At 44.4% G+C, this 25,401-nt stretch overlaps 1 protein-coding gene across 1 annotated transcript in view; it reads right to left on the bottom strand.

Moving 5' to 3' along the window:
* The window catches only part of LOC102221506 (aminoacyl tRNA synthase complex-interacting multifunctional protein 1-like), a 32,345-nt gene that overhangs the window by 4,897 nt on the left and 2,047 nt on the right, over positions 1-25,401 (bottom strand). The window contains exons 2-7 of the mRNA XM_023345578.1: positions 23,860-23,933; positions 23,653-23,782; positions 20,639-20,733; positions 19,709-19,822; positions 19,242-19,421; positions 18,976-19,175 (exon numbers count right to left, since the gene is read on the bottom strand). Coding sequence (XP_023201346.1) covers positions 18,976-19,175; positions 19,242-19,421; positions 19,709-19,822; positions 20,639-20,733; positions 23,653-23,782; positions 23,860-23,933 — 793 coding nt within the window. The remainder of the gene's footprint in view (positions 1-18,975; positions 19,176-19,241; positions 19,422-19,708; positions 19,823-20,638; positions 20,734-23,652; positions 23,783-23,859; positions 23,934-25,401) is intronic.

The raw sequence follows: 25,401 nt of genomic DNA, 5'->3' as shown, positions 1-25,401 counted from the left end.
TAAGGATCCATCCTAGTGAGTTTGGAGCAGCTCACCCCGAAACTGTGGAATTCAGAGCCAAACGAAATTCGATGGCGTTCGCAACGCCGCCACCCCCACCTGCTTCATCGCAGCCGGTCGGGGTTGGAATCCACAACACACCAACATGTCTTCTGTCTCTGGACACAGTTTCATGTTGATTAGGTCAAAGGGCTAAGATAACGACCGTTCACAGTAAAACATGACACTTCCTGTTCTCAGGGGGCGTGGCCTACGTAAAAAAATAATTTCACCACAGGGTATTTTAGGTAACCCCATAACGATCAATCCCAGAAAGTTTGGTCCCTCTATGTGTTTTTGTATAGGAAATATAAGAGTTTCGTGTTTCATGGCGAGTAGGTGAACTTTGACCCCTGGTAACCCCCCTTCAGCAAGCTCATACAGTCACCAATTTGATAACTTTAAATCAGACATGCCTTATGATCAGACTGACCGAGTTTGAAGCCGATCAATCGAAATCCCTAGGAGGAGTTCGATCAAATGCAAAGGCTGTAAACGTCAAACTCGAGGTCCAGAATGGACCTTCAATACAAAATGGCCGACTTCCTGTTGGGTTTAGAGCATGGCTCTAAGAGACTTTTTTGTACGTCCCGACAAGATACACATGTGTACCAAGTTTCGTAATTCTAGGTTTAAGCATGGCTTGGGGCTGTTCATTTAAAATACTCTAGGGGTCGCTATAGAAAAATTAGGCCACACCCACCAAATATCGCTATGGATTCCTGTTCGGGGATGGATAAGGATCCATCCTAGTGAGTTTGGAGCAGCTCACCCCGAAACTGTGGAATTCAGAGCCAAACGAAATTCGATGGCGTTCGCAACGCCGCCACGCCCACCTGCTTCATCGCAGCCGGTCGGGGTTGGAATCCACAACACACCAACATGTCTTCTGTCTCTGGACACAGTTTCATGTTGATTAGGTCAAAGGGCTAAGATAACGACCGTTCACAGTAAAACATTACACTTCCTGCTCTCAGGGGGCGTGGCCTACATAAAAAAAAAATTTCACTGCAGGGTATTTTAGGACACTCGATGTCGATCAATCACTGAAAGTTTGGTCCCTCTATGTGTTTTTGTATATGAAATATAAGAGGTTTTTGTTTCATGGCGTGTAGGTGAACTTTGACCCCTGCTAACCCCCCTTCAACATGCTCCAAAACTCACCAATTTGATAACTTTAAATCAGACATGCCTTATGATCAGACTGACCGAGTTTGAAGCCGATCAATCGAAATCCCTAGGAGGAGTTCGATCAAATACGAAGGCTGTAAACGTCAAACTCGAGGTCCAAAATGGACCTTCAATACAAAATGGCCGACTTCCTGTGATAGTTGCACTATGACATTACTTGTAAATTCTGAGCATCTTAGTGAGCTCTACAACTGTACCGAATTTCAAGTCTCTACGATGAAGTAAGTGAATAGCAATGGGTCTGTTGAAAATTGCTAGTTGCCGCCGTTGAGCAATTTTTTTTGCGATTTTTGCGGCGACCTTAAAATTCAAAATTTTTAAACCGCCTAGTCGCTTCCGCCAAGTTTGGTGAGTTTTTGAATATGATAAAGCCCCCAAAAAGGCGCACGAAGAGGTGGGAAGAATAATAATAATAATAATTAAAGCTGCAAGCAGCCTCGGGCGGCCCTCGCAGCAAGCGCCGCTCCGGCCTATTGGCCACCGCGGGGGTTCCGGCCACCGCAGAAGGTCTCGCACGATTTCCAGAGCCGCAGCCAACTCCCGACCGCAGAAGCTCCGCCGCAGTTTTCAGCACCGCCGCCCGCTAGCCGCCGCAGTAGCTGTCGCGCATTTTCCCTGCCTATCCACCGGGCGACACGCGTGAATGCGTTCGGCGACGCTCCCCGACGACTGTCAAAAAATCTGGTGCAGATCGGTCGATGCGTCGAGGAGATACGGCCGATGTATTACCTTAGGGGGCGCAGTGGAGTCAAATTACATCTCAAACCCGTCGGGCTCTTTAGAGGTGAACAAAGATCATACATATCCAGTTTGGTGCCAATCGGATGATCCATGCGTGAATTAGAGCCAAACGTATGCATATGGCGAGGGACTGATATTCGCCATTTGGCCACGCCCACACGGTTCAGCCAGCAGCGAGCATTGACAGAGTTTATCATCCGAATCATCTTGATTAGGTCAAGAGAGCCATAAACGGAGCTTTCCAAGGAAAAAAACGGCACTTCCTGTTCCGAGGGGGCGGGGCTTAGATGACGTCATAATATGATGACGTAGGATCGTCCGGCATCCCACCAGGAACACTCAGGCAAATTTTGGTGCAGCTCAGTCAAAAAATGTGGAATCCAGAGGCAAACGTATACGAACGGCGTTGCCGCCATTGAAAACTCTTGGCACTTTAAAGCAAGCGAGACCAACTTCCTATCTGTCATCCAACACAGAATCACCTTGATTAGGTCAAGAGAGCCATAAACAGAGCTTTCCAAGGAAAAAAACGGCACTTCCGGTTCTGAGGGGGCGGGGCTTAGATGACGTCATAATATGATGACATAGGGTCGTCAGGGTCCCGCCAGGGTCACTCGTGCAAAGTTTGGTGCAGAAGCTATCGACCGTTCACAGTAGAATTACACATTTTTAATTTTTTCCTACATTACAAAATTGAACTCTGTCTTTCCGTAGGGCAATGCTGCCCTCTGGTGTCGAATTACTGAAATAATGAAACTATTTCAGTAATTTCAGTAATTCGACACCAGAGGGCAGCATTGCCCTACGGAATGATGAAGGATCCCCTTTGTAATTACATATTACACAGTCGATCACAGGGGAACTTTGAGCCCTGCTAACCCCCCTTCAGCAAGCTCATACAGTCACCAATTTGATAACTTTAAATCAAACATGCCTTATGATCAGACTGACCGAGTTTGAAGCCGATCAATCGAAAACCCTAGGAGGAGTTCGATCAAATGCAAAGGCTGTAAACGTCAAAATCGAGGTCAAATGAACTTCAATCTAAAATGGCCGACTTCCTGTTGGGTTTAGAGCATGGCTCTAAGAGACTTTTTTGTACGTCCCGACAAGATACACATGTGTACCAAGTTTCGTAATTCTAGGTTTAAGCATGGCTTGGGGCTGTTCATTTAAAATACTCTAGGGGTCGCTATAGAAAAATTAGGCCACGCCCACCAAATTTCGCTATGGATTCCTGTTGGCGGGTGGATAAGGATCCATCCTAGTGAGTTTGGAGCAGCTCACCCCGAAACTGTGGAATTCAGAGCCAAACGAAATTCGATGGCGTTCGCAACGCCGCCACGCCCACCTGCTTCATCGCAGCCGGTCGGGGTTGGAATCCACAACACACCAACATGTCTTCTGTCTCTGGACACAGTTTCATGTTGATTAGGTCAAAGGGCTAAGATAGCGACCGTTCACAGTAAAACATTACACTTCCTGCTCTCAGGGGGCGTGGCCTACGTAAAAAAAAAATTTCACTGCAGGGTATTATAGGACACCCGATGACGATCAATCACTGAAAGTTTGGTCCCTCTATGTGTTTTTGTATAGGAAATATAAGAGGTTTTTGTTTCCTGGCGTGTAGGTGAACTTTGACCCCTGCTAACCCCCCTTCAACATGCTCCAAAACTCACCAATTTGATAACTTTAAATCAGACATGCCTTATGATCAGACTGACCGAGTTTGAAGCCGATCAATCGAAATCCCTAGGAGGAGTTCGATCAAATACGAAGGCTGTAAACGGCCAAAATAGGGTCCGAAATGGACCTTCAATCCAACATGGCCGACTTTCTGTGATAGTTGCACTATGACATTACTTGTAAATTCTGAGCGTCTTAGTGAGCCCTACAACTGTACCGAATTTCAAGTCTCTACGATGAAGTAAGTGAATAGCAATGGGTCTTTTGAAAATTGCTAGTTGCTGCCGTTGAGCAATTTTTTTTGCGATTTTTGCGACGACCTTACAGTACTTAAATTTAAAACTCGTTTTATGCGACCGCCAAGTTTGGTGAGTTTTTGAATATGATAAAGCCCCCAAAAAGGCAATTCATTTGGGTGGAAGAATAATAAGAATAATTAAAGCTGCAAGCAGCCTCGGGCGGCCCTCGCAGCAAGCGCCGCTCCGGCCTATTGGCCACCGCGGGGGTTCCGGCCACCGCAGAAGCTCTCGCGCGTTTTCCAGAGCCGCAGCCAACTCCCCACCGCAGAAGCTCCGCCGCAGTTTCTAGCACCGCCGCCCGCCAGCCGCCGCAGTAGCTGTCGCGCATTTTCCCCGCCCGGCCACCGGGCGACACGCGTGAATGCGTTCGGCGGCGCTCCCCGACGACTGTCGAAAAATCTGGTGCAGATCGGTCGATGCGTCGAGGAGATACGGCCGATGTATTAACTTAGGGGGCGCAGTGGACCAAATTACATTTCAATCCCGTTGGGCTCTTTAGAGGTGAACAAAGGTCATACATATCCAGTTTGGAGCCAATCGGATGATCCATGTGTGAATTAGAGCCAAACGTATGAATATGGCGAGGGACTGATATTCGCCGTTTGGCCACGCCCACATGGTTCAGCCAGAAGCGAGCAATGACAGACCTCATCATCCGAATCATCTTGATTAGGTCAAGAGAGCCATAAACGGAGCTTTCCAAGGAAAAAAACGGCACTTCCGGTTCCGAGGGGGCGGGGCTTAGATGACGTCATAATATGATGACATAGGGTCGTCAGGGATCCCGCCATGGTCACTCGTGCAAAGTTTGGTGCAGAAGCTATCGACCGTTCACAGTAGAATTACAAATTTTTAATTTTTTCCTACATTACAAAATTGAACTCTGTAGGGCAATGCTGCCCTCTGGTGTCGAATTACTGAAATAATGAAACTATTTCAGTAATTTCAGTTATTCGACACCAGAGGGCAGCATTGCCCTACACATGACAAAGCCCTTTGTATTACACAGTCGATCACAGGGGAACTTTGAGCCTTGCTAACCCCCCTTCCACATGTTCAAATGTCACCATATTGATAACTTTGAATCAGACATGCCTTATGATCAGACTGACCGAGTTTGAAGTCGATCAATCGAAATCCCTAGGAGGAGTTCGATCAAATACGAAGGCTGTAAAAGTCAAAATCGAGGTCAAATGAAATTCAATCTAAAATGGCCGACTTCCTGTTGGGTTTAGAGCATGGCTCTAAGAGACTTTTTTGTACGTCCCGACAAGATACACATGTGTACCAAGTTTCGTAATTCTAGGATAAAGCATGGCATGGGGCTGTTCATTTAAAATACTCTAGGGGTCGCTATAGAGAAATTAGGCCACGCCCACCAAATTTTGTTATGAATTCCTGTCGGTGGGTGTACAAGGATCCATCCTAGTGAGTTTGAAGCAGCTGGGCCCGAAATTGTGGAATTCAGAGCCAAACGAAATTCGACGGCGTTCGCAACGCCGCCACGCCCACCTGCTTCATCGCAGCCGGTCGGGGTTGGAATAACTCAACACACCAACATGTCTTCTGTCTCTGGACACAGTTTCATGTTGATTAGGTCAAAGGGCTAAGATAGCGACCGTTCACAGTAAAACATGACACTTCCTGTTCTCAGGGGGCGTGGCCTACTTAAAAAAATAATTTCACCACAGGGTATTTTAGGACACCCGATGACGATCAATCAATGAAAGTTTGGTCCCTCTCTGTGTTTTTGTATAGGAAATATAAGAGTTTCGTGTTTCATGGCGAGTAGGTGAACTTTGACCCCTGCTAACCCCCCTTCAGCAAGCTCATACAGTCACCAATTTGATAACTTTAAATCAGACATGCCTTATGATCAGACTGACCGAGTTTGAAGCCGATCAATCGAAATCCCTAGGAGGAGTTCGATCAAATACGAAGGCTGTAAACGTCAAACTCGAGGTCCAAAATGGACCTTCAATACAACATGGCCGACTTCCTGTTGGGTTTAGAGCATGGCTCCAAGAGACTTTTTTGTACGTCCTGAAAAGATACACATATGTACCAAGTTTCGTAATTCTAGGATAAAGCATGGCCTGGGGCTGTTCATTTAAAATACTCTAGGGGTCGCTATAGAGAAATTAGGCCACGCCCACCAAATTTTGTTATGAATTCCTGTCGGTGGGTGGATAAGGATCCATCCTAGTGAGTTTGGAGCAGCTGGGCCCGAAATTGTGGAATTCAGAGCCAAACGAAATTCGACGGCGTTCGCAACGCCGCCACGCCCACCTGCTTCATCGCAGCCGGTCGGGGTTGGATTACTCAACACACCAACATGTCTTCTGTCTCTGGACACAGTTTCATGTTGATTAGGTCAAAGGGCTAAGATAGCGACCGTTCACAGTAAAACATGACACTTCCTGTTCTCAGGGGGCGTGGCCTACTTAAAAAAATAATTTCACCACAGGGTATTTTAGGACACCCGATGACGACCAATCTCTGAAAGTTTGGTCCCTCTCTGTGTTTTTGTATAGGAAATATAAGAGTTTCGTGTTTCATGGCGAGTAGGTGAACTTTGACCCCTGCTAACCACCCTTCAACATACTCCAAAACTCACCAATTTGATAACTTTAAATCAAACATGCCTTATGATCAGACTGACCAAGTTTGAAGCCGATCAATCGAAATCCCTAGGAGGAGTTCGATCAAATACGAAGGCTGTAAACGTCAAAATCGAGGAAAAAAATGGACGTTCAAGACAAAATGGCCGACTTCCTGTGATAGTTGGCTAATAACATTAAATGTAAGTTCTGAGTCTTTTGGGGAGCTCTACAAGTGTACCAAATTTCATGTCTCTACGATGAAATACGTTCATACCATTGTGTCAACAGAAAATTGCTAGTTGCCGCCGTTGAGCAATTTTTTTTGCGATTTTTGCGACAACCTTAAAATTCAAAATTTTTAATTTTTCTAGTCGCGACCGCCAAGTTTGGTGAGTTTTTGAATATGATAAAGCCCCCAAAAAGGCACACGAAGAGGTGGGAAGAATAATAATAATAATAATAATAATAAACAGTACAGATACAATAGGCCTTCGCAGCGCTTTGCTGCTCGGGCCTAATTAAAGCTGCAAGCAGCCTCGGGCGGCCCTCGCAGCAAGCGCCGCTCCGGCCTATTGGCCACCGCGGGGGTTCCGGCCACCGCAGAAGCTCTCGCGCGTTTTCCAGAGCCGCAGCCCGCTCCCCACCGCGGAAGCTCTGCCGCAGTTTCCAGCACCGCCGCCCGTCAGCCGCCGCTGAAGCTGTCGCGCATTTTCCCCGCCCGTCCACCGGGCGACACGCGTGAATGCGTTCGGCGGCGCTCCCCGACGACTGTCGAAAAATCTGGTGCAGATCGGTCGATGCGTCGAGGAGATACGGCCGATGTATCAACTTAGGGGGCGCAGTGGAGTCAAATTACATCTCAAACCCGTCGGGCTCTTTAGAGGTGAACAAAGTTCATACATATCCAGTTTGGCGCCAATCGGATGATCCATGTGTGAATTAGAGCCAAACGTATGTATATGGCGAGGGACTGATATTCGCCGTTTTGCCACGCCCACACGGTTCAGCCAGAAGCGAGCATTGACAGAGTTTATCATCCGAGTTACCTTGATTAGGTCAAGAGAGCCATAAACGGAGCTTTCCAAGGAAAAAAACGGCACTTCCTGTTCCGAGGGGGCGGGGCTTAGATGACGTCATAATATGATGACATAGGGTCGACGGGCATACCACCAGGATTACTCAGGCAAAGTTTGATGCAGCTCGGTCAAAATATGTGGAATGTAGAGGCAAACGTATACGAACGGCGTTGCCGCCATTGAAAACTCTTGGCACTTTAAAGCAAGCGAGACCAACTTCCTATCTGTCATCCAACACAGAATCACCTTGATTAGGTCAAGAGAGCCATAAACAGAGCTTTCCAAGGAAAAAAAACGGCACTTCCTGTTCCGAGGGGGCGGGGCTTAGATGACGTCATAATGTGATGACGTAGGATTGACGGGCAAGCCTCCAGGATCACTCAGGCCAAGTTTGATGCAGCTCGGTCAAAATATGTGGAATGTAGAGGCAAACGTATACGAATGGCGTTGCCGCCATTGAAAACTCTTGGCACTTTAAAGCAAGCGAGATCAACTTCCTATCTGTCATCCAACACAGAATCACCTTGATTAGGTCAAGAGAGCCATAGATGAAAGTTTCCAAGGAAAAAAATAGCACTTCCTGTTCTGAGGGGGCGGGGCTTAGATGACGTCATAATCTGATGACATAGAATTTTCAGACATCACACCAGCATCACTCAAGCCAAGTTTGGTGCAGCTCGGTCGAAACATGTGGAATCTAGAAGCAAAAGTATGGCATCGGCGTTACAGGTCACTTCGCCACGCCGCCACGCCCAGCTGCTATCTCAAAGCCGGTCAGGGTTGGAAACCTCAACACACCAACATGTCTTCTGTCTCTGGACACAGGTTCATGTTGATTAGGTCAAAGGGCTAAGAGAGCGACCGTTCACAGTAAAACATGACACTTCCTGTTCTCAGGGGGCGTGGCCTACGTGATGTCATCATTTGACCATTGGATATTATTGGACACAAGATAATGATCAATAACTCAAACTTTGGTGTCTCTGTCAGTTTTTGTGTTAGAATTACAAATTATTTAATTTTTTCCTTTTCAATTCAACATTGAACTGTCATTCCGTAGGGCAATGCTGCCCTCTGGTGTCGAATTACTGAAATTACTGAAATAGTTTCATTATTTCAGTAATTCGACACCAGAGGGCAGCATTGCCTTACACATGACAAAATAATCCCCTTTGTAATTGACTGTGTAACATATTACACAGTCAATCACAGGGGATCTTTGAGCCCTGCTAACCCCCCTTCAACATGCTCCAAAACTCACCAATTTGATAACTTTAAATCAAACATGCCTTATGATCAGACTGACCAAGTTTGAAGCCGATCAATCGAAATCCCTAGGAGGAGTTCGATCAAATACGAAGGCTGTAAACGTCAAAATCGAGGTCAAATGAACTTCAATCTAAAATGGCCGACTTCCTGTTGGGTTTAGAGCATGGCTCTAAGAGACTTTTTTGTACGTCCCGACAAGATACACATGTGTACCAAGTTTCGTAATTCTAGGTTTCAGCATGGCTTGGGGCTGTTCATTTAAAATACTCTAGGGGTCGCTATAGAGAAATTAGGCCACGCCCACCAAATTTTGTTATGAATTCCTGTCGGTGGGTGGATAATGATCCATCCTAGTGAGTTTGGAGCAGCTGGGCCCGAAATTGTGGAATTCAGAGCCAAACGTATGGCAACGGCGTCACAGGTCACTTCGCCACGCCGCCACACCCACCTGCTATGTCAAAGCCGGTCAGGGCTTGAATCCACAACACACCAACATGTCTTCTGTCTCTGGACACAGTTTCATGTTGATTAGGTCAAAGGGCTAAGATAGCGACCGTTCACAGTAAAACATGACACTTCCTGTTCTCAGGGGGCGTGGCTTAAGTGATGTCATCATTTCACCACAGGGTATTTTAGGACATCTTATGACAATCAATCACTGAACGTTTGGTCCCTCTATGTGTTTTTATATAGGAAATATAAGAGTTTCGTGTTTCATGGCGAGTAGGTGAACTTTGACCCCTGCTAACCCCCCTTCAACATACTCCAAAACTCACCAATTTGATAACTTTAAATCAAACATGCCTTATGATCAGACTGACCGAGTTTGAAGCCGATCAATCGAAATCCCTAGGAGGAGTTCGATCAAATACGAAGGCTGTAAACGTCAAACTCGAGGTCCAAAATGGACCTTCAATACAAAATGGCCGACTTCCTGTTGGGTTTAGAGCATGGCTCCAAGAGACTTTTTTGTACATCCTGAAAAGATACACATATGTACCAAGTTTCGTAATTCTAGGATAAAGCATGGCCTGGGGCTGTTCATTTAAAATACTCTAGGGGTCGCTATAGAGAAATTAGGCCACGCCCACCAAATTTTGTTATGAATTCCTGTCGGTGGGTGGATAAGGATCCATCCTAGTGAGTTTGGAGCAGCTGGGCCCGAAATTGTGGAATTCAGAGCCAAACGAAATTCGACGGCGTTCGCAACGCCGCCACGCCCACCTGCTTCATCGCAGCCGGTCGGGGTTGGATTACTCAACACACCAACATGTCTTCTGTCTCTGGACACAGTTTCATGTTGATTAGGTCAAAGGGCTAAGATAGCGACCGTTCACAGTAAAACATGACACTTCCTGTTCTCAGGGGGCGTGGCCTACTTAAAAAAATAATTTCACCACAGGGTATTTTAGGACACCCGATGACAACCAATCTCTGAAAGTTTGGTCCCTCTCTGTGTTTTTGTATAGGAAATATAAGAGTTTCGTGTTTCATGGCGAGTAGGTGAACTTTGACCCCTGCTAACCCCCCTTCAACATACTCCAAAACTCACCAATTTGATAACTTTAAATCAAACATGCCTTATGATCAGACTGACCAAGTTTGAAGCCGATCAATCGAAATCCCTAGGAGGAGTTCGATCAAATACGAAGGCTGTAAACGTCAAACTCGAGGAAAAAAATGGACGTTCAAGACAAAATGGCTGACTTCCTGTGATATTTGCACTTCTAAATCTATACCTTATTCTGAGCATCTTGGTGAGCTCTACATGTGTACCAAATTTCATGTCTCTACGATAAAGTAAATGAATAGCAAAATTTCCTTTGAAAATTGCTAGTTGGCGCCGTTGAGCCAATTTTTTTGCGATTTTTGCATCGACCTTAAAATTCAAAATTTTTAAACTGCCTAGTCGCGACCGCCAAGTTTGGTGCGTTTTTGAATATGATAAAGCCCCCAAAAAGGCACCTCTTTGGGGGGTAAGAATAATAAGAATAATAATAAACAGTACAGATACAATAGGCCTTCGCAGCGCTTTGCTGCTCGGGCCTAATTAAAGCTGCAAGCAGCCTCGGGCGGCCCTCGCAGCAAGCGCCGCTCCGGCCTATTGGCCACCGCGGGGGTTCCAGCCACCGCAGAAGCTCTCGCGCGTTTTCCAGAGCCGCAGCCCGCTCGCCAGTGCGGAAGCTCCGGCGCAGTCTCCAGCACCGCCGCCCGCCAGCCGCCGCAGAAGCTGTCGCGCATTTTCCCCGCCCGTCCACCGGGCGACACGCGTGAATGCGTTCGGCGGCGCTCCCCGACGACTGTCGAAAAATCTGGCGCAGATCGGTCGATGCGTCGAGGAGATACGGCCGATGTATCAACTTAGGGGGCGCAGTGTTGTCAAATTACATCTCAAACCCGTTGGGCTCTTTAGAGGTGAACAAAGGTCATACATATCCAGTTTGGCGCCAATCGGATGATCTATGCGTGAATAAGAGCCAAACGTATGCATATGGCGAGGGACTGATATTCGCCATTTTGCCACGCCCACACGGTTCAGCCAGCAGCGAGCATTGACAGAGTTTATCATCCGAATCATCTTGATTAGGTCAAGAGAGCCATAAACGGAGCTTTCCAAGTAAAAAAATAGCACTTCCTGTTCCGAGGGGGCGGGGCCTAAGTGATGTCATCATTTGACCATTGGATATTATTGGACACTCGATTATGATCAATCACTGAACGTTTGGTGTCTCTGTGAGTTTTTGTGTTAGAATTACTAATTATTTAATTTTTTCCTCCATTACAACATTGAACTTTCATTCCGTAGGGCAATGCTGCCCTCTGGTGTCGAATTACTGAAATAATGAAACTATTTCAGTGGGCAGCAGAGGGCAGCATTGCCCTACAAACAACGAACATGGACTGTTTATTATGTAATTACACAGAAGATCTGTCTAATTCATTCTGAGGGGGCGGGGCTTAGATGACGTCATAATATGATGACATAGCATTGTCAGGCATCACACCAGGATGAGTCAGGCCAAGTTTGGTGCAGCTCGGTCGAAATATGTGGAATCTAGAAGCAAACGTATGGCATCGGCCTTACAGGTCACTTCGCCACGCCGCCACAGCCAGCTGCTTCATCGCAGCCAGTCAGGGCTTGAATCCTCAACACACCAACATGTCTTCTGTCTCTGGACACAGTTTAATATTGATTATGTCAAAGGGCTAAGATAGCGACCGTTCACAGTAAAACATGACACTTCCTGTTCTCAGGGGGCGTGGCCTAAGTGATGTCATCATTTGACCACAGGGTATTTTTGGACACCTAATGATGATCAATAATTTAAAGTTTGGCATCTCTGTGAGTTTCTGTGCAGGATATATAAGAGTTTCGTGTTTCATGGCGAGTAGGTGAACTTTGACCCCTGGTAACCCCCTTCAGCAAGCTCATACAGTCACCAATTTGATAACTTTAAATCAGACATGCCTTATGATCAGACTGACCGAGTTTGAAGCCGATCAATCGAAATCCCTAGGAGGAGTTCGATCAAATGCAAAGGCTGTAAACGTCAAAATCGAGGTCAAATGAACTTCAATCTAAAATGGCCGACTTCCTGTTGGGTTTAGAGCATGGCTCTAAGAGACTTTTTTGTACGTCCCGACAAGATACACATGTGTACCAAGTTTCGTAATTCTAGGTTTAAGCATGGCTTGGGGCTGTTCATTTAAAATACTCTAGGGGTCGCTATAGAAAAATTAGGCCACGCCCACCAAATATCGCTATGGATTCCTGTTCGGGGATGGATAAGGATCCATCCTAGTGAGTTTGGAGCAGCTCACCCCGAAACTGTGGAATTCAGAGCCAAACGAAATTCGATGGCGTTCGCAACGCCGCCACGCCCACCTGCTTCATCGCAGCCGGTCGGGGTTGGAATCCACAACACACCAACATGTCTTCTGTCTCTGGACACAGTTTCATGTTGATTAGGTCAAAGGGCTAAGATAGCGACCGTTCACAGTAAAACATGACACTTCCTGTTCTCAGGGGGCGTGGCCTACATAAAAAAAAAATTTCACTGCAGGGTATTTTAGGACACCCGATGCCGATCAATCACTGAAAGTTTGGTCCCTCTATGTGTTTTTGTATATGAAATATAAGAGGTTTTTGTTTCATGGCGTGTAGGTGAACTTTGACCCCTGGTAACCCCCCTTCAACATGCTCCAAAACTCACCAATTTGATAACTTTAAATCAGACATGCCTTATGATCAGACTGACCGAGTTTGAAGCCGATCAATCGAAATCCCTAGGAGGAGTTCGATCAAATGCGAAGGCTGTAAACGTCAAACTCGAGGTAAAAAATGGACCTTCAATACAAAATGGCCGACTTCCTGTGATACTTGCACTATGACATTACTTGTAAATTCTGAGCGTCTTAGTGAGCTCTACAACTGTACCGAATTTCAAGTCTCTACGATGAAGTAAGTGAATAGCAATGGGTCTGTTGAAAATTGCTAGTTGCTGCCGTTGAGCAATTTTTTTTGCGATTTTTGCGACGACCTTAAAATTCAAAATTTTTAAACCGCCTAGTCGCTTCCGCCAAGTTTGGTGAGTTTTTGAATATGATAAAGCCCCCAAAAAGGCGCACGAAGAGGGGGGCAGAATCGTAAGAAGAATTAAAGCTGCAAGCAGCCTCGGGCGGCCCTCGCAGCAAGCGCCGCTCCGGCCTATTGGCCACCGCGGGGGTTCCGGCCACCGCAGAAGCTCTCGCGCGCTTTCCAGAGCCGCAGCCTGCTCCCCACCGCGGAAGCTCTGCCGCAGATTCCAGCATCGCCGCCCGCCAGCCGCCGCAGAAGCTGTCGCGCATTTTCCCCGCCCGTCCACCGGGCGACAGGCGTGAATGCGTTCAGCGGCGCTCCCCGACGACTGTCAAAAAATCTGGTGCAGATCGGTTGATGCGTCGAGGAGATACGGCCGATGTATCAACTTAGGGGGCGCAGTGGAGTCAAATTACATCTCAAACCCGTCGGGCTCTTTAGAGGTGAACAAAGGTCATACATGTCCAGTTTGGCGCCAATCGGATGATCCATGTGTGAATTAGAACCAAACGTATGTATATGGCGAGGGACTGATATTCGCCATTTGGCCACGCCCACACGGTTCAGCCAGCTGCGAGCATTGACAGAGTTTATCATCCAAATCATCTTGATTAGGTCAAGAGAGCCATAAACAGAGCTTTCCAAGGAAAAAAACGGCACTTCCGGTTCCGAGGGGGCGGGGCTTAGATGACGTCATAATGTGATGACGTAGGATTGACGGGCAAGCCTCCAGGATCACTCAGGCCAAGTTTGATGCAGCTCGGTCAAAATATGTGGAAGGTAGAGGCAAACGTATACGAACGGCGTTGCCGCCATTGAAAACTGTTGGCACTTTAAAGCAAGCGAGACCAACTTCCTATCTGTCATCCAACACAGAATCACCTTGATTAGGTCAAGAGAGCCATAGATGAAAGTTTCCAAGGAAAAAATAGCACTTCCTGTTCTGAGGGGGCGGGGCTTAGATGACGTCATAATCTGATGACATAGAATTTTCAGGTATCACACCAGCATCACTCAAGCCAAGTTTGGTGCAGCTCGGTCGAAACATGTGGAATCTAGAAGCAAACGTATGGCATCGGCGTTACAGGTCACTTCGCCACGCCGCCACACCCAGCTGCTTCATCGCAGCCGGTCAGGGCTTGGATCCACAACACACCAACATGTCTTCTGTCTCTGGACACAGTTTCATGTTGATTAGGTCAAAGGGCTAAGATAGCGACCGTTCACAGTAAAACATGACACTTCCTGTTCTCAGGGGGCGTGGCCTAAGTGATGTCATCATTTCACCACAGGGTATTTTAGGACACCCGATGACGGCCAATCACTGAACGTTTGGTGTCTCTGTGAGTTTCTGTGCAGGATATATAAGAGTTTGGTGTTTCATGGCGAGTAGGTGAACTTTGACCCCTGGTAACCCCCCTTCAGCAAGCTCATACAGTCACCAATTTGATAACTTTAAATCAAACATGCCTTATGATCAGACTGACCGAGTTTGAAGCCGATCAATCGAAATCCCTAGGAGGAGTTCGATCAAATACGAAGGCTGTAAACGTCAAACTCGAGGTCCAAAATGGACCTTCAATAGAAAATGGCCGACTTCCTGTTGGGTTTCGACCATGGCTCTAATAGACTTTTTTGTACGTCCTGACAAGATACACATATGTACCAAGTTTCGTAATTCTAGGTTAAAGCATGGCTTGGGGCTGTTCATTTAAAATACTCTAGGGGGCGCTATAGATAAATTAGGCCACGCCCACCAAATTTTGTTATGAATTCCTGTCGGTGGGTGGATAAGGATCCATCCTAGTGAGTTTGGAGCAGCTGGGCCCGAAATTGTGGAATTCAGAGCCAAACGTATGGCAACAGCGTTACAGGTCACTTCGCCACGCCGCCACGCCCACCTGCTATGTCAAAGCCGGTCGGGGTTGGAATGCTCAACACACCAACATGTCTTCTGTCTCTGGACACAGTTTCATGTTGATGAGGTCAAAGGGCTAAGATAGCGACCGTTCACAGTAAAACATGACACTTCCTGTTCTCAGGGGGCGTGGCCTAAGTGATGTCATCATTTCACCACAGGGTATTTTAGGACACCCGATGACGATCAATCAGTGAAAGTTTGGTCCCTCTATGTGTTTTTATATAGGAAATATAAGAGTTTCGTGTTTCATGGCGAGTAGGTGAACTTTGACCCCTGCTAACCCCCCTTCAGCATGCTCCAAAACTCACCAATTTGATAACTTTAAATCAAACATGCCTTATGATCAGACTGACCGAGTTTGAAGTCGATCAATCGAAATCCCTAGGAGGAGTTCGATCAAATACGAAGGCTGTAAACGTCAAACTCGAGGTAAAAAATGGACGTTCAATACAAAATGGCCGACTTTCTGTGATAGTTGGCTTATAACATTCAATGTAAGTTCTGAGTCTTTTGGTGAGCTCTACAAGTGTACCAAATTTCATGTCTCTACGATGAAGTACGTTCATACCATTGTGTCAACAGAAAATTGCTAGTTGCCGCCGTTCAGCAATTTTTTTTGCGATTTTTGCGACAACCTTAAAATTCAAAATTTTTAAATTTTCTAGTCGCGACCGCCAAGTTTGGTGAGTTTTTGAATATGATAAAGCCCCCAAAAAGGCTCCTCTTTAGGGGGGCAGAATCGTAATAATAATAAGAAACAGTACAGATACAATAGGCCTTCGCAGCGCTTTGCTGCTCGGGCCTAATAATTAAAGCTGCAAGCAGCCTCGGGCGGCCCTCGCAGCAAGCGCCGCTCCGGCCTATTGGCCACCGCGGGGGTTCCGGCCACCGCAGAAGCTCTTGCGTGGTTTCCAGAGCCGCAGCCCGGTCCCCGCCGCGGAAGCTCCGCCGCAGTTTCCAGCACAGCCGCCCGCCAGCCGCCGCAGAAGCTGTCACGCATTTTCCCCGCCCGTCCGCCTGGCGACACGCGTGAATGCGTTCGGTGGCGCTCCCCGACGACTGTCGATAAATCTGGTGCAGATCGGTCGATGCGTCGAGGAGACACGGCCCATGTATTAACTTAGGGGGCTCAGTGGAGTCAAACTACATTTCAACCTCGTCGGGCTCTTTAGAGGTGAACAAAGGTCATACATATCCAGTTTGGCGCCAATCGGATGATCCATGTGTGATTTAGAGCCAAACGTATGCATATGGCGAGGGACTGATGTTCGCCATTTGGCCACGCCCACACGGTTCAGCCAGCAGCGAGCATTGACAGAGCTTATCATCCGAATCATCTTGATTAGGTCAAGAGAGCCATAAACAGAGCTTTCCAAGGAAAAAAAATGGCACTTCCGGTTCCGAGGGGGCGGGGCTTAGATGACGTCATAATGCGATGACGTAGGATTGACGGGCAAGCCTCCAGGATCACTCAGGCCAAGTTTGATGCAGCTCGGTCAAAATATGTGGAATGTAGAGGCAAACGTATACGAACGGCGTTGCCGCCATTGAAAACTCTTGGCACTTTAAAGCAAGCGAGACCAACTTCCTATCTGTCATCCAACACAGAATCACCTTGATTAGGTCAAGAGAGCCATAGATGAAAGTTTCCAAGGAAAAAAATAGCACTTCCTGTTCTGAGGGGGCGGGGCTTAGATGACGTCATAATCTGATGACATAGAATTTTCAGGCATCACACCAGCACCACTCAAGCCAAGTTTGGTGCAGCTCGGTCGAAACTTGTGGAATCTAGAAGCAAACGTATGGCATCGGCGTTACAGGTCACTTCGCCACGCCGCCACACCCAGCTGCTTCATCGCAGCTGGTCAGGGCTTGGATCCACAACACACCAACATGTCTTCTGTCTCTGGACACAGTTTAATATTGATTAGGTCAAAGGGCTAAGATAGCGACCGTTCACAGTAAAACATGACACTTCCTGTTCTCAGGGGGCGTGGCCTACGAAAAAAAAAAATTTCACCACAGGGTATTGTAGGACACCCGATGACGATCAATAACTGAACGTTTGGTCCCTCTATGTGTTTTTGTATAGGAAATATAAGAGTTTCGTGTTTCATGGCGAGTAGGTGAACTTTGACCCCTGGTAACCCCCCTTCAGCAAGCTCATACAGTCACCAATTTGATAACTTTAAATCAGACATGCCTTATGATCAGACTGACCGAGTTTGAAGCCGATCAATCGAAATCCCTAGGAGGAGTTCGATCAAATGCAAAGGCTGTAAACGTCAAAATCGAGGTCCACAAGGGACCTTCAATACAAAATGGCCGACTTCCTGTTGGGTTTCGACCATGGCTCTAATAGACTTTTTTGTACGTCCTGACAAGATACACATATGTACCAAGTTTCGTAATTCTAGGATAAAGCATGGCCTGGGGCTGTTCATTTAAAATACTCTAGGGGTCGCTATAGAAAAATTAGGCCACGCCCACCAAATATCGCTATGGATTCCTGTTCGGGGATGGATAAGGATCCATCCTAGTGAGTTTGGAGCAGCTCACCCCGAAACTGTGGAATTCAGAGCCAAACGAAATTCGATGGCGTTCGCAACGCCGCCACGCCCACCTGCTTCATCGCAGCCGGTCGGGGTTGGAATCCACAACACACCAACATGTCTTCTGTCTCTGGACACAGTTTCATGTTGATTAGGTCAAAGGGCTAAGATAGCGACCGTTCACAGTAAAACATGACACTTCCTGCTCTCAGGGGGCGTGGCCTAAGTGATATCATCATTTCACCACAGGGTATTTTAGGACACCCGATGACGATCAATCACTGAAAGTTTGATACCTCTATGTGTTTTTGTATAGGAAATATAAGAGTTTCGTGTTTCATGGCGAGTAGGTGAACTTTGACCCCTGCTAACCCCCCTTCAACATGCTCCAAAACTCACCAATTTGATAACTTTAAATCAAACATGCCTTATGATCAGACTGACCGAGTTTGAAGCCGATCAATCGAAATCCCTAGGAGGAGTTCGATCAAATACGAAGGCTGTAAACGTCAAAATCGAGGTAAAAAATGGACGTTCAATACAAAATGGCCGACTTTCTGTGATAGTTGGCTTATAACATTAAATGTAAGTTCTGAGTCTTTTGGTGAGCTCTACAAGTGTACCAAATTTCATGTCTCTACGATGAAATACGTTCATACCATTGTGTCAACAGAAAATTGCTAGTTGCCGCCGTTGAGCAATTTTTTTTGCGATTTTTGCGACAACCTTAAAATTCAAAATTTTTAAATTTTCTAGTTGCGACCGCCAAGTTTGGTGAGTTTTTGAATATGATAAAGCCCCCAAAAAGGCTCCTCTTTAGGGGGGCAGAATCGTAATAATAAGAAACAGTACAGATACAATAGGCCTTCGCAGCGCTTTGCTGCTCGGGCCTAATAATAAGAAACAGTACAGATACAATAGGCCTTCGCAGCGCTTTGCTGCTCGGGCCTAATAAACAGTACAGATACAATAGGCCTTCGCAGCGCTTTGCTGCTCGGGCCTAATAATATTGTTTTTACCTGGTCCAGATCTTGTAACCCTCCCAGTTTGCTAACGACGGTCCGCGGAGAGTTTTCTCCCACATCCACGTCCTGAACACTCATGGCCTCCGCCAGCGGGTGGCGCCGGACGCTCAGGATTCTTCCAACACGCAGATCCAGACGTGACGCATCGATGCGAGACTCCGCCCCCAAAGAGAGCGGGTCTGAGACCGGACGAGCTAAAAGATGGATATGAAACGTGACTGTCGTTTTATTTTCCTCTGGTTTCTCCGGTTTGTTGTTACCTTTCCTCTCTGCTCTCCTCCTCCTGCCTGCTCGGTCTCTGCTCTCACCGGAGGAAACGGAGGGAGGAGGACAGCATGAAGGAACAGCAGCTGCTGGTGCGGAGGGCGAGGTGGGGTCAGGGGTGCAGTGGGCGGGGCTTACACGGTGAGGGGGCGGAGCCTGAGAGAACAACGCTTTGGCTGGAAGAAAGAAAACATGTTAAATCAGCAAGAAAGAGATGAAATACCAATAACGGCTGAATTCATCTGAGTAACGTTTAATTTAGCAAGATATCAAGTCTAACGCAGTCTAAGAATGTCCGCCGTGTTTCCAAGAGGTTAAAAACGTTTCCATAAAACTTCCTTCAGAACTTTATGGTTCCTCAGGCCCCAATGAGAACGTCTTTTAAAGAAACATAGGATAAACGTTTGACCTGGTGGAGTTAAGATGTTGTTAGGTGTTAAAGTTTGGTTGGTAGTTTCCGTACCGGTGCGTCTCTTCTGCTTGTCCTGCAGCTGACCCCTCAGCTGGTCGATGTCCTTTTTCAGTTTGGCGTTTTCAACCAGCAGCTTCTTCTGCTCTCTGACGGACGCCTGCAGCACTGCAACACACACAATATCATGTCATCCACAAGGTGGCGCTGTGTGGGAAATACAAGAGAATGTAAATATATTACATATTTCTTCTGATTTTGCTTTTTTTCCCTTAGTTTTTTTAATGTTTCTGGTCATCATAAGACTAAATACACATTTTTTTTTTTTTTTTTGCATTTTCCTTCTTGTGACATTTTAAAGTTTGTTCAAAATTTGCATGAGTTGGATGGAAACATCATGATTAGCTAGATTTGGTTGAACAGTTCCTGTCTGACAACATGAAGCAGGAATTCATTACATACTTTCAAGAACAGATATGGAACAACATTACTGTCAGCTTACAAAGTTCACTAAATCATTTCTGAGGCTTTAGACATGATCCACAGAAGCCAAGTTTCAATCACAAGTGTGAGCAAAACTTTTTTGATATTCTGCAAAAAATTAAAAAAACAGTTTTGCAAATATACTTTTTTTTTTCTTGTTAAGTGAGAAATCCAATTAAAATGTAAATAATTTTATTAGAACTGTTTTAGAGTTACTGGTGAATAATCACCAAACATATCTGCTCATGCCTTCAAACTCTTCAACATCCAGAACCAACATGTTTGGACCCGTCTGTCCCAACAGAACCAGAACCAAACTGGTTTCAGTCAGCAGTAAGGTTCTGGGCAACCTGAACCTTACTGGACCTGAACCGGCCAAACGGCTTTAAAAGCCTAAAATTAATGTGGGATTATGTTCATGATGTGTGGATGGAAACGTCTGAGCTGACCTCTGACCTTTAACCTGATGATGTCATTAAATTCTCAGGGTTTGTGTCTTACAGGCTTTCTCTCTGCTCAGCAGCGCGTGGGTTTTAAAGTACTCCATGATCTGCTCTCCATCTTCCGGGTCCAGTTTCTTCAGCGCCGCTGCCAGGCTGAAAAAACAAAAAGCAACAAAAAACCCATCAAATAAAACAAAGCTTGTGCTGACAGAGGTCAGAGGTCAAAGGTTTTCTGCCAATCTGAAATATTAGCAATAATTTTCAGTTTGCTGCATTATTATTAGCATTAATTACTGTTATTAATAGAAGTGGTTGAAATGTTTATCAATTTATTTTAAAATAAATATATTTAAACAAAAAAAATATTTTTTTATTACATTTATGTAAAGTTGTCTATTTAAAATGCTCTTTTTCGTCAGGTTCAGATGTCATCAGTTAATCTGGTTAAAACTAACAGAAACGATATTCAGTCAAACATCATTATTCAAATGAGACAATGACATCACAACGTTTATGTTTAGATGAGATCAGAGCGGGCGCCGCCTGCCTCCGGGCGCCACGCACAGCTAAAGGTCAGAGCTAATGCACCAGAAAAGTTTGTTTTTATTAAACCATGAATGAGTGCAGGAGCTTCCTGCATGATATTATCATAAAGTGGCACAATGTCAGAAGAACTCATGCAGAGAATGCAAAACTATGTAGTTTGATTCAGAAATGGGAAAATAATTTCCTATTTATTCGCCTCCAACAAAGACAATGAACTTAAAAAACACTTTGAAAAGCTAAAGTGCTGTCAGCCCATTAACAAACTAAAAATGGAACATTTTCAATGATGCATCAATCTGTGACACTTTGATGAGACAGAATACAAACACAAGATATCAGTGATGTCAGACAAATCTGACATTTCACTCCAGATATTCATCATAGAAAAGCTGTTTAATACCGGAAATTTATTTGGAGAATTTTGTCTAGTCAAGATTGTAGTATCAAATTATAGCTCCAGATAAAAAGTGAGATATAGTAACTTTACTTTGACTAGTCATCCCTTAATTACTGACCATCTGAAATACACATTTCAGATGGTCAGTAATTAATTGCAGATATCTTGAATTAAAACTTCTACATAAATTAATGGCAAATCCGATGTCATTTATATTAGTCAGAATGTAATTAGAGCTATTTTAATTTACAAAGACACCCAGTCAAACTAATTTCAGATGTCTGGAATGTTGGTGTGAAACTGATTTTATGGTAAATCGGCCTGCCATATCCCCCAAGCAACAAAATTAGCATGCTAACGGAAATGAGTTAGACATTTGAGAGAAACATCGATATGAAGGAGATTTTGAAGGGTTTCAGCGGCAGATTATGTTAGATTGTTGACGTCAGACTTGTTGTGGACAAACAAACGTCACGGGATTAGATTAACTGGACCAGTGTGGACGTAAAAAGAAAGTTTTTGTTCGAGATTTTTCTGTTCTGTCAATGATGGAGACTCTGGCCGGTGAGTTGGACTTTATTCTGCATTTCTAAGTTGTTTGACTAAACAGTTCACTGTCTACAGTTATAACTTTATCCTTGATTGGTGTAACTTGTTAGAATCTCAAGAGTCTTAGCTTTCCAATTATTTAAAATATGTATACAAAGTACAAACAAAGCGCATGACGTTTTGACGTCCAGCGCGCGGTACATAAGAACTTCCGGTGGTTTAGGAAAGTGGAGTTAAATAAATGGAACGTTTTTCTGATTTGACCTGTGAAATTTGCATGAACGTGTGTTTGTCTCACATCTGTTTCACAATTATGTTTATTATTATTATTATTATTATTTTTGTTTTTGTGTGTCTGTTGTGAAGTCAACCTACTGGACCTGAGATGAACAAAGAACAGTTACACATAATTATTAGGCAGCTTCTTTTATTTAGGCAAGATGAGCCAAAAGTAGATTTAATAATAAATCAATAACAATGTATATAAACTGCTGCTGCCTAAGTTACCCAGCAGGTTGTTGCTAGGTAACCAAAGAATGAGTGAGTTGCTAAGCAACCAAAGAGTGAGAGAGTGAGTTAGTTGATGCCACCAGCCTTGCTTTGCTAGCTGTGAGAAGTTAAGTAGCTGAAGTCTTTCCTCTGGTTACATCTCCCAGAAGGCTGTGCGGTTCTGGATCAGAGTTTAATCAATTTTCTATCAGACTTATTATGTATTGATATTTATATTTGTGCCTCATAACTGTTTAAAGATTAAAACAACAGCAGCTTGGAGAGAAAACTGTGGCCAAAACAGTAAAGGTCACATCAGCAGTTTGTTAGTATTTGGAATATTTAAAACAAAAAACTAATCAATAATGATCAATATTAACTGATATAAAACAACCATATTCAAGGACTGTTTTTTTGTGTTTACTGGGAAGTTTTGAGCTGGTTATAATTTTTACCTAAACAGATGAAAATAGAAAAATGAGGAAGGAAAAAGTTTTTCATTTAGTTGTGTAATAATTCTGTACAATAGCTGGCAGATATTCCCCTGAGAAACCAAAACCTCACGTTTACTTCCGTAAACATGCATGTTTGTTGTTTATTAACATTTTGGATTAACAGAGACTAATGTAGTTGGTGATTAAAAAGAATATTTTTTTAATTGCGGCTGCTGCTGACGCTGTAGATGTGAGTTTCTGTCCTGTGGGAACCGTTCCTGTGTCCTCCCACAGCAGCTAAACAAACCCACTCACAGCTCCTGACATGCAGAGACACAACAGCTGCAACAGGCCTGATGCTAAAAATACCTGCAGCCAGTGGAGCTCACTCACATGAGCGTACGGTAACTACACTGAGAACAGACTCAGACTGATACATGACTGGGAAACAGAAAAAAACTCAGGAAAAATGACTGAAGTTTCAGTGAAACATCCAGGTCTGTTGTTGCTCTAAGGTTGACCAAAATGTTTCTACTTTAAGACTTAATCTGGAAAACAAAGATGAACTAGTGCTTCTTTTTAAGATAAATTTCACAGTTGGGAATGAAACAGAGCAGCCTCAGGTGGTTTGGTTAGTTTCGGTAAAGCGTTTGGTACCTGGGGTTGAACAGGTTCTCCATGTTGTCCATGTTGACGCTCGGCTGGCTCCGCTGCAGAACGCGCGTGGAGCCCAGGGGTTTCGCCTCCGGTCCGCCTTCTGTCAGCTGTCTGCCTCCATCAGCGCCGTCTGTGGCCAGAGGTCAAAGGTCACATACCTCCACTTTTAACCACAGGGGTATCAGAGGTTTACGTTTTGATATCCACCGTATTTCATTGAACAGAGTGAAGACAAACTGCATGATGACCGGCGCCTTGCAAAAGTCTTCACACCCCTGGACCTGTTCACATTTAGTCAATAAAACCACAAAAATCAGTGCATTTAATTCAGATTTCAACTTTTTATTCATAAAAGATTTCTGTTATGAATAAAAACTTTCCTTTCATTTTTGTCTGTTACATGAAATTCCAATAAAATCTGAAATTAAAGTATTTATCTGAGATTTCAACGACATAAGTCACTAATAAACAGTTTTCTTTGCTAATAAATGTAATTTTTTATTGATCTCTTTAAGTCAAGCTCAGCAGGACATGAATGTTCTTGAACTGTGGTTGCATTGATTTAATGAACAATTAGCTCCACCTAGTGGAGAATTGGGCAAACTACAAGCCCCAACCTAATCAGAGGACAACAGAGTGAACTGGTGAAGATGAGTAAGTAGAGATTTGTGCTCCAGTCTTGATTTAGATTTAATTTAACTTATTTATTTAGTTTTATGATTTTTTTTAAATCTATTTTTTTGTCCACTGACTAAGCTAACTTACATTAGCAACCCTGTTTTGCATGTTGACATTCAAACAGTGTTGCATGTTTTACACCAGATGTTTTGCAAATGTTTGCTTGATTTAACTACAAACAAATAACTTACCGCAGTGAAACAGCATGTTGGATATTGTGGTCAGGGTTTATGAAGAACAGCTGGACTCTTCAGAGTCATTGGTTCTAAATTCCACAAAGTTTTATTTCATTATATTTTTTGAACAACTAATGAACCTTTTGTACGTCTGAATGTTACATTTGATGCGTTTCATTTAAGTCACCAGTCGGAGCCTGGATGTTGCAATGATCTAAGATTCGTTTCTGCTTTGTTTTCAGTGAACGAGGTGATAAAATGCTGTTTCTCAACCTTTTGAGCATTAAAAACTGCACCTTTTGTTTGTTCATAATCTTTGTTCTAATGTTACTTTAAATCTGCTGAGCCTGTTGTGTCATTTCAAGATCAAGAAGATGCAGTAAACCATGTAGATGACTGGAAGATCTCCAACCTGTTCTGACATATTGAAAGAAATTGATTTAGGAAAGTTCAGTCTAAATTTGTTATTTTGTAATTATAATCATTATTTGTATTATTATTTCCATTTTAGTCCTTAAAATACTTGAAGTTGCACATAATACTTTTTGTCTGTAGGATGACATCATTTTCAACGATTACATCAGATATTCGGATCTGTTAGTTACTCAACCTGAGTCACCTTTTTACCAAACACTTTTTACTCCTGAGTAATATCTTGGATAGCTACTTGTGTGAAAATATGACCATGTTTGCTACTCTTAGTTGAGTAGAAATGTTTGGTTCCCACCTCTGACTATAACATGATAAGAAAATAAGCAACTGAAATATAAAGTTCAGAAATAACAGAGAACTATTATTCTAAATAAAATCTGATTGTTTGGAATGAAAACATCTATTAGTGAGACATGAATGAGAGGAAAACTGCATTCAGGTTGTTTGTATTTAGTTTTTATCT

The sequence above is a fragment of the Xiphophorus maculatus genome, chromosome 14, assembly GCF_002775205.1.
Source record: "Xiphophorus maculatus strain JP 163 A chromosome 14, X_maculatus-5.0-male, whole genome shotgun sequence".
NCBI lineage: Eukaryota > Metazoa > Chordata > Actinopteri > Cyprinodontiformes > Poeciliidae > Xiphophorus > Xiphophorus maculatus.
Note: the sequence above shows the minus strand (reverse complement) of the source record. Positions and strands in the feature narration are given on the sequence as shown.